The sequence below is a fragment of the Clarias gariepinus genome, chromosome 12 (assembly GCF_024256425.1).
Source record: "Clarias gariepinus isolate MV-2021 ecotype Netherlands chromosome 12, CGAR_prim_01v2, whole genome shotgun sequence".
Taxonomy (NCBI): Eukaryota; Metazoa; Chordata; class Actinopteri; order Siluriformes; family Clariidae; genus Clarias; species Clarias gariepinus.
In genome coordinates this window covers 13,553,664-13,565,000 of record NC_071111.1, presented here as the reverse complement: position 1 = coordinate 13,565,000, position 11,337 = coordinate 13,553,664, and the positions used below count along the sequence as shown (strand labels likewise).

Genomic DNA, 11,337 nt, shown 5'->3' with positions numbered 1-11,337 from the left:
CATACATACATAGACACACACACACACACACATACATACATACATACATAGACACACACACACACACATACATACATAGACACACACACACACACATACATACATACATAGACACACACACACAAATACATACATACATAGACACACACACACACATACATACATACATAGACACACACACACACATACATACATACATAGACACACACACACATACATACATACATAGACACACACACACATACATACATACATAGACACACACATACATACATACATACATACATAGACACACATACATACATACATACATAGACACACATACATAGACACACACACATACATACATACATAGACACACACACATACATACATACATACATACATAGACACACACACATACATACATACATAGACACATACATACATACAGTACATACATACATACATAACATACATATATAGAAACACACATACACATACATAGACACACACACACATACATACATACATAGACACACACACACATACATACATACATAGACACACACATACATACATACATACATAGACACACACATACATACATACATACATACATACATAGACACACACATACATACATACATACATAGACACACACATACATACATACATACATAGACACACACATACATACATACATACATAGACACACACATACATACATACATACATAGACACACACATACATACATACATAGACACACACATACATACATACATAGACACACACATACATACATACATAGACACACACATACATACATACATAGACACACACATACATACATACATAGACACACACACACATACATACATACATACATAGACACACACACACATACATACATACATACATAGACACACACACACACACATACATACATACATAGACACACACACATACATACATACATACATACATAGACACACACATACATACATAGACACACACATACATACATACATACATACATACATAGACACACACATACACACATACATACATACATACATACATACATACATACATACATACATACATAGACACACACATACATACATACATACATACATACATACATAGACACACACATACATACATACATACATAGACACACACATACATACATACATACATACATAGACACACACATACATACATAGACACACACATACATACATACATACATAGACACACACATACATACATACATACATACATACATACATACATACATACATAGACACACACATACATACATACATACATACATAGACACACACATACATACATACATACATACATACATAGACACACACATACATACATACATACATACATAGACACACACATACATACATACATACATAGACACACACATACATACATACATACATACATAGACACACACATACATACATACATACATACATACATACATACATACATACATAGACACACACATACATACATACATACATACATACATACATACATACATAGACACACACATACATACATACATACATACATAGACACACACATACATACATACATACATACATACATACATACATACATAGACACACACATACATACATACATACATACATAGACACACACATACATACATACATACATACATAGACACACACATACATACATACATACATACATAGACACACACACACATACATACATAGACACACACATACATACATACATACATACATACATAGACACACACATACATACATACATACATACATACATACATAGACACACACATACATACATACATACATACATACATACAGGTACATACATACATACATAGACACACACATACATAGACACACACATACATAGACACACACATACATACATACATAGACACACACATACATACATACATACATACATAGACACACACATACATACATACATACATAGACACACACATACATACATACATACATACATACATACATACATACATACATAGACACATACATACATAGACACATACATACATACATAGACACACACATACATACATACATACATACATACATAGACACACACATACATACATACATACATACATACATACATAGACACACACATACATACATACATACATACATACATAGACACACACATACATACATACATACATAGACACACACATACATACATACATAGACACACACATACATACATACATAGACACACACATACATACATACATACATACATACATAGACACACACATACATACATACATAGACACACACATACATACATACATAGACACACACATACATACATACATAGACACACACATACATACATACATAGACACACACATACATACATACATAGACACACACATACATACATACATAGACACACACACACACACATACATACATACATACATAGACACACACACACACACATACATACATACATAGACACACACACACACACATACATACATACATAGACACACACATACATACATACATAGACACACACATACATACATACATAGACACACACATACATACATACATAGACACACACATACATACATACATAGACACACACATACATACATACATAGACACACACACACACACATACATACATACATACATAGACACACACACACACACATACATACATACATAGACACACACACACACACATACATACATACATAGACACACACACACAAATACATACATACATAGACACACACACACACATACATACATACATAGACACACACACACACATACATACATACATAGACACACACACACATACATACATACATAGACACACACACACATACATACATACATAGACACACACATACATACATACATACATACATAGACACACATACATACATACATACATAGACACACATACATAGACACACACACATACATACATACATAGACACACACACATACATACATACATACATACATAGACACACACACATACATACATACATACATAGACACACACACATACATACATACATAGACACATACATACATACAGTACATACATACATACATAACATACATATATAGAAACACACATACATATATAGAAACACACATACACATACATAGACACACACACACATACATACATAGACACACACATACATACATAGACACACACACACACACATACATACATAAATAGACACACACACGCGCACACACATACACACACATACACGCGCACACACACTACAAAACAACAATGTATAAAAAAAATTATCTTCTCTGATTTTTTTTTTACTAAATCATTGCTGAAAATTTGTTGCAGCAAAACTATTAAAACCTGATTTGGCCAGTGGCTTGTTCTTTGTATCTCTTACAATTTCATAAGTTGTGCACTGAATAATTTTTGGATAAGCTTTAAGGAAAGTGTTGCTAAGATTTAAAAAGTAAATTCTGTAAGCTGACCAACCACAACATGATTACCAATTGTTGTTTGGAGAAGGTCCGGATGATCCTGCAGAGCCATAAACTTTCTCAGTCCTGATGTCATGTCACAGAGAATATCCAGGAGCCTGATCACTGCCAAGGCCTTATTCACACAAACCAAATGAGATATCAGTAGACTCTGTGGTAAATTCAGCCCGGATGTGTGTTAACATACGGTGAAGTTTGAGAAGATAATTACCTGCTCATCAGCTGACGAGACGGAGCTGAGAGAGAGAACAGCCTTGCAGTGGTGCTGGAAAGACAATGCGAAAAACTGAGCTGTTCTTAATGGAATCACACTTTCATCCTCTTTAACTTCTCCAAGATGGGCTGACACAAGCTCCAGTAATGTAAGCCTTTTCAAAAGCAAGTGAGAATACACGGTAAGTACACAGAATATGTTTTAACATGTAATTGTAAAATCCCTGTTATTAAGGAAAATGAACAAAGCAAAATATATATGTTCATTTTAAAGACATTAGCAGACAAATCAGCAGCCTCATAGATGTGCCACACTATAAGCTATCAAACATTTGCACTTTGTTATTGGTCTAAACCCCTTCTGTTTAGGGCACATGCAGCAGGTCAGAAATCTACAAGTAATGATGATCCATACAGTATAAAGGTTTAATTTCAAAATTAATTTCAAAGGAGGCAGTGAAGCACATGTTTGTATTAAAGCAGTTATTTGCCCATATAAAAGGAAATTAATCTTTTCAGTCAGTTCACTCTTCAGTTCTTGAAAATGGCAGCTTCTATAAGTGTTGCTACCTTTCATTATGATCCATCTCTGTATACAGCTTCTCGGTCAGCTCAGAGGATTTGAGGAAATGCTGTGTGACAATCAATACTCTGCAAAACCAAACCACACTTATTTTATTACAATTATACAAGATTTCCATGGCTAACAGCTAAGCCTAAAGTAACCAGATCTGCTAAACGCAACCTACGTCCAGTCGATATCAGGCAGGGTCCGACACAGCTCACTGATCTTCAGAGCTACTTTCAGCTTGATAGGATCCTTGCCGAGTTGCTCTGTCTTCTCTGTATCCAGACAGGTGTAAATGACCATGCATGCATATGCCACAGCCTTCTCATCACTTACTTTTAAAAGATCCCTGAAAAGACAACAGAAGGCCTGATTTAGAAGCATTCCTGGCACAAAATCTATGGAACCAGTCGCACTATTATGGGGACCTGCATAATGAAATAAGCAGGCCTGGTTTGGGTGATGTAAATTCGCTTACAAAAACATGTGTGGAAAACCACAGGCCCAAATGTCATCTTTGCATAGTTGGTTCCCAACTGCGGCATTGCCGAGAAACTGAATTCCACATCGAAGTGCTGCCAAAACAAGATATTAGATCTGTTGCAATGTCAAACTACAATACAACAGTCACTCTGGAATGTAAATGTACTATACAGAAACGTCACATGATCATACTGCATTGTGTTGAACTAGTCAGATAAGAATCAGGACCATTATAAGCAAAACATAGATAGGTTTTAAATATCGTTTGACACATAATAGACTTACCTTCAAGACGATGATCAGAAGCTCCTGGTACAAGGCTAAGCAACTTTCCTAGAACCTTTAGTGTTACCTGGATACAACCCTGATCCCTATTAAGGACAGATTAAAAGTGACACCTTCACTCAAAAGCACATTGGCAGCTTGTGGGAAATGGCAGGGAGTCTGCTAAACACCTATATACTTGCACATTTTTGCAGTTATGCAATCAGTCAATTATGAGGAGCAGCACTAAGAATAAAATCCTGCAGATACACATCAAGAGCATCATGTTCACATCAAACATCAGAAGGGGAAAATGAGAAGTATGATCTCTGTGATGAGATTGTTGGTACCAGATGGGCTGGTTTAAGTATTTAAGAAAACTGATCTCCTGGGAATCTTTTATACAATTAACTTTAAAGTTGACACAAAATGGCGTGGAAAAACAAAAAGAAATAAGCGACAGTTCTTTTGGTGGAAAAGTCTTATTGATATAGACTTAACAATCTGATAGCAACTCAGAAAAGCATCTCAGATAGAACAACACAACGAGCCTTGAGGTGGATGGGCTACAACAGAAAAAGACCGTAGATACAGTAGTTTTACTCAGTTCAGCCAAAAACAAGAATCTGGATTCTAGCATTGAACTTACCAAAACTGTTGAAGATGCAATAAATTAAAAAAATATATGTGATGTGAGAAAAAGTGATATGTGATTTTTTTCCAGTCAATATCTGAGAGGTACTTCGTGCTCCCACATTAATCATGGCTTTACAGCCAATCAGAGGCGTCTGTGAGCTCACGCAAGCGAAAGGAGCGAATAGCGCTGTCCTCCGAGTGTGTTAGGCCCCCCCCAATGGTGTGTGAGCGAGAAAAAGATGCGGTCGGCTGGCGGCCTGGAGGAAACACGCGATAGTCTTCGGCCCTCCCGACCGGGTGGTAGTGGTAGCCTTAATGTGGGAGCCCCCTAGTGACGGGGAGGAATTGGACACGACTAAATTAGGGAGAAAATCTGGAAAAAAATTCCCCAAAAAAATTTATATAAAAATATCTGTCCAGTTTGCGAATGTCCTTGCTCATGATATCGTCAGAATAGTATGCACAGCTGACAGGACTGGAACCTGATTTAGTCTCTTGCTGTTGTAGCCCATTCACTTCAGGGTTTGTGGTGTTAAGTCTTCTGAAATGCTTTTTTGCTTACTATGGTTGCAAAGAGTGCTTATTTGGTAGTAATAAAAGAATAAATATGTTTTTCTAAACTGGACTTTAATAAAGGTTTTTTCCTGTACTGTATGTAAAGGCTCTTGTTACTGATTGACAAATAAATTAGCTTGTATTTAGTCTGATACATGAGACAAACAGTTCTTGTTCATTAAAGGCTCCTAGTAATCCTATCAGGTGTAAATATGACAGACCAAACCTCCATTTACAATGACACAGCTAATTTAAATAAAGTTCCCATAAAAAAAAGATATAGAATATGACAGTATGCCTGCGCTACGCTAATTGTAAATGTTGTGGATGCTCATGCCTAAGCGCTGTTGGTGCAATCTTTAATAAACCCACCAGTAAGATGCAAGGTACTATAAGTTACCGTAGAATGTGTTGGTTGCGAGGACACTGCACACAGGCATTTCTCTGCGCTCGGAAGCACTCGGCTGTAAGCTGGAGACAAGTTGGTACTGTCTGTGCCTCATGGTCCTCTTGTAGATTTTCCGAAAGTCTTAATAAGAGTGCAGAAAGACTGCACAGGACCTCATTCTCCACATCACACCTGGGAGCAGAAATACAGAACTGTAATGTAAGGGCCACAATGCACCACACATAAGCACCGCAGTATCTGAGTGAACTGCTAGTGTCTTACGATCCACCACGCCTACTTCGATCAAAGGATGCAGGCTGCTTATCAGTACCGCGTATTATGAAAACTACAGCTGGGGATAGACCTTTTTTTTTTTTACAAAGCCCCAAAATTATGGAATAGTCTTCCAATTAGTGTTCGGGACTCAGACACAGTCTCAGTGTTTAAGTCCAGGCTAAAAACCTATTTATTTAATCAAGCATTTTTGTAAATTGATTTGCCTTAGGTAAAGAAGCAGATCTGGGGGACTTATAGACGCAGAGTATTATGGTAAACTGGTATATTTAGATGCTGTCCTCCCCACTCTCATTGATCACTCAGGTTTGTTGACGGTGTGGTGATTGGTTGCTTTACATCTCAGGGAGCCCTTATGTCTGTGTTTCCTTCTGGCTCTCCCTTTTAGTTATGTTGTCATAGTTAGTCCTGCCAGAGTCTCTGCTTGCACTCTACAGTAAATATACATTTACCTTATACATTATATGACTGTAACCAGACCTAACTGTTATCTCTTCTCTTCTGCTCTCTTTCCTGCTCCCTCTCTCTCCGTCGAGCTACACATGTTGTTCATAAGCTGCCAGTGATCCAGACTCCCTCTGCCCTCCAGACCTGTCTGACCCATCCTGGTGCCCCGCTTCTGGATGGAGATCTCGTCACATGGATGCCCCGTGTGTCTCTTTGGGGTGCGTCTCGTGTCTGGGGATGATTCCCTCTACCTAGAAGACGGTTCTGGCCTCGAACTAACTGGACTTTATATTAACATCGATTAACATCAACTGTTATGCTGAACTGCCTGCCAACTAACACACAGTATGAATGCAAATCAATTCCTGCTCTCTGTTTCACCCAAATGAGAATGGGTTCCCTGTTGAGTCTGGTTCTTCTCAAGGTTTCTTCATTCTACCATCTCAGGGAGTTTTTCCTTGCCACTGTCGCCCTCGGCTTGCTCACCAGGGACTATCTGACCATTTTGATTCATACACATTTAAATTCCATACAAATTTAAATAATTCTTTTGATTGTGTAAAGCTACTTTGGGACAATGGCAATTGTTAAAAGCGCTATACAAATAAAATTTAATTGAAATTGAATTGAATAAGCCTGATTAAGTCTTTTTTATGTTGTAAATTCTCTAATGTGATCTTAATTATTCATTTAAGGTAATGTGATAACATGTGCCTTCCTGCAGCACTGATAATCCAGATATTGTATTCAAACACTTAATCATGATGGTTAGCAGAATATTTAGAGAAACAATAAGAGCACTTATTTATATTAAATTCTAATAACGTCAAATACAGTAATTACAGGTGATGGATATTTTCTTTCTGATTATCTTGAATTCTCTGTTAGGAAGTTGGGATCAGTATAGGGTCAGCTACTGTAGTGTCAATGAAGTGGCTAATAGCCATTTAAAATCACATGTTTCTGATCAACCACCTTAATCACTAAGGTATGATATACAATGTGAGACTTACTGTAGCACTTAAGAACCTAAAAGTCTGTGATGATATTGTTTTTGCAAATAACTGAATGTATATTTTAGTTTTAAAAACAATTTTATTTAATTTCTGCTGTTTCACATCTCCTTGGTCTCCAGGTCGAATCTAAACCTTATAAATTATTATTATTATTGTTTTTTCCCCCAGATTTTTTCCCTAATTTAGTCGTGTCCCTAATTTAGTCGTGTCCTAAACTAAGTTTAGTTAGGGAAGTTTAGTTGTTTACTGTTTTTCCACTACCTCAACACCTTATTATTATGTTATCGCACTGTCACTTTGTAGCACATTTGTTTGCACATTTGTTTGCACATTTGCAAGTGCACTTTATGTTGTCTGTAAAAACCCTGTAGATAGCCTTCCTTAGCTAGTTAGTTTTTGTTAATTTATGTTGTAATTTATGTTAGGTCAATCTGTCTGGTCTCTGCTAGGCAGCTAACTAGGCCTCTTAGTTAGCTAGTTAAGTTTTTCTGTTAATTTATGTTGTAAATTTATGTTGCATGTAGCACCTTGGTCCTGGATGAACGTTGTTTCGTTTCACTGTGTACTAACTGTATATGTAACTGTATAAAGCCTACTTGAACTTGAGCATTACCCGGGGTTCGAACCAGCAATCACCACATGATAGGGCAAGCACTTTACCACTGCGCCACTCAGAGGCCGACAAATCTGCACTTTAGTCTGTCTGGTTCTGCGAGTTTCTTTCACATCTGCATAGGTTACCTCCCACCTCTAAAAACATGCCAAAAGATGAACTAGCTATACTAAATTGCCCTAGGGTAATTTTTTGGTGCAAAGGGCACCATATTACCTCTAGTACAAATGTTAATTGTCATGTTGTTCATGTCTGCATTATAATGTCCAAAACCAATCACTATCCAGACATAACTTAAAAATGAATAAATAAAACATTACAGAATAATATTTGCCAGCCTGTAAAAAAAGCAACATATTACATTACAGATCAGCGTTTAGATGGAAACATAAACCTAATGTACGCTCCTGGGCATTGCAAAAAAAAACAAAAAACAGAAAGGAGCAAGTGTGGCAAAGGGCAAAGTTGTCAGAGGACCTCATATTTTCCAGCATGCTCAGTAAAACCTAACAGCTGTTTTATTTACAGTACTGTGCAAACATCTTGTGACCATACAATCCAGTATACATAAGAAGGATGACTTTCTACATAACAGAAACTTGTATTTGGAGCACTAAAAAGTAATAAAATAAACACAGTCAATTTTTGGTGTAAAAACTTTAAGCTTGAACATATTCAGTAGTGTTAGATACAGATTTGTGCAGTTTTAAAGTAAAACAGCTGTTAGGTTTTACTGAGTATGCTGGAGTGTATGAGTTCTTCCAGAACAGCTGACCTTTATGTGTTCTCTCAGTTTTGAAAAATCGAAGAGTATTTTTTGGAAAAAAAAAAAAAAAGAATTGGAAAAAATATTTACAAACTTTTGTCCAAACTTTAACTGGCACTGTCTATAACATTTGTACTACAGATAATATGGTGCCTAAGACTTTTGCACAGTGCTGTATGTATGTATTAAAGACTCTAAAATTGATTTTAAATGCAAATAGATTTTACATTAATAATAGATATGAATCAGTCAATCGAAACATTTATATTTAGGCATTTGGCAGGCTCTGTTAGACAGAGTGACTTACAAAAGATCAATAACTAGAACTGGCAGGTTTGATTTGCCATGACCGATGATTAGCCGAACAGCCTCAGATATAACCAAGAAGCCGCACGTTCCCGTGCACTCTCTGTCAGGCTGAGCTTTGAGACTTCGGAGGCATTTGAGGTGGTAAAATGTCACTGTTTCGTTATAATCCTACAGGTAGTGCACTCTGAACTACTTCTATATTTTTATCCCGTGTGTAAGGAGTTAATTATTTGCCAAGTTTGTTTTAAAATAATAATTATGACAGATGATAGCGATACAGGCTGCTAAGTTAAATGATAAACTCTTGTATTTGAAGTTAGTTTGTATTGTTTAAATACAGGTTTTTCAGTAAAAAAAAAAATTAGGGTATATGGAATGGGCTACATTTAATTTTTCATTAAACATAATTAAAACTATTTTAAATTGTAACAAAACCGAAGAAAAAAGCAACATCGGAACAGGATATTTATAAAATCGTTATCCTTATAGAATCACGATTTTAATCTAACCGGTAACTGGGTATCACGATATTATCGCATCGGTCAGTGACTGGTGATTCCAATCCCTAGTATTTACAAAAATATATATATGTTTCTTATACGTTTAGCAAAGTAAATTTAATTTTAATGATTGACGTGTTGACCAAAAACATTAAAACATGCTATAATAACCACTGCATAAACTCTACTATAAACTCTCTCTACAATAACAGGCACCATTGCAACCCACAGTCACACATTGTGTTATTAACTATATTAGATCTGGAAACAGTTATCACAGAGCACTGAGGTTAGCTAAGCTAATTGTAACAGATGTGACTGTAGGTAGATAAGGAGTCCCACTTCATCGCCAAGATAATGTTTTCGCACCTGAGCTGCTCATCTCTTAAAGCCTTCGTTACACTCTGTAAAGAGGACAAATGCTCCACAGTCAGCGTGTCCGCACACAGCACTTCATCCATCACGGAGTTCATGCTTAGCATGTGCGTTCACTAAGTTAACAACGAAACGCTGACAAATTTCAAAATTAAAGTCCTTTCAGCGCGAGCTCGTGGCAGCGGAAGTGACGTTTTTGGCATCTCAGCCGGAGAGGACCGATTGACAGTTGACTTCGCTCTATTTTATTACACAATTATAAAATGTCTAAATTATTATTATTATTATTATTATTACAATTATTATTAATTACATGTATTCGGTTTTTTTGTATAAGTCCTACAATATTACTAAATAA

At 36.4% G+C, this 11,337-nt stretch overlaps 1 protein-coding gene across 1 annotated transcript in view; it reads right to left on the bottom strand.

Annotated features, from left to right (window-relative positions):
* atxn10 (ataxin 10) overlaps nucleotides 1–11,109 on the bottom strand; it is a 21,793-nt gene extending 10,684 nt beyond the window's left edge. The window contains exons 1-8 of the mRNA XM_053508600.1: nucleotides 10,974–11,109; nucleotides 6,672–6,851; nucleotides 5,102–5,187; nucleotides 4,812–4,908; nucleotides 4,515–4,682; nucleotides 4,336–4,416; nucleotides 3,764–3,920; nucleotides 3,562–3,667 (exon numbers count right to left, since the gene is read on the bottom strand). Of these exons, the coding sequence (XP_053364575.1) occupies nucleotides 3,562–3,667; nucleotides 3,764–3,920; nucleotides 4,336–4,416; nucleotides 4,515–4,682; nucleotides 4,812–4,908; nucleotides 5,102–5,187; nucleotides 6,672–6,851; nucleotides 10,974–11,086 (988 nt within the window). The 5' untranslated portion in view covers nucleotides 11,087–11,109. The remainder of the gene's footprint in view (nucleotides 1–3,561; nucleotides 3,668–3,763; nucleotides 3,921–4,335; nucleotides 4,417–4,514; nucleotides 4,683–4,811; nucleotides 4,909–5,101; nucleotides 5,188–6,671; nucleotides 6,852–10,973) is intronic.
* Between the last annotated feature and the right edge of the window lie 228 nt (nucleotides 11,110–11,337).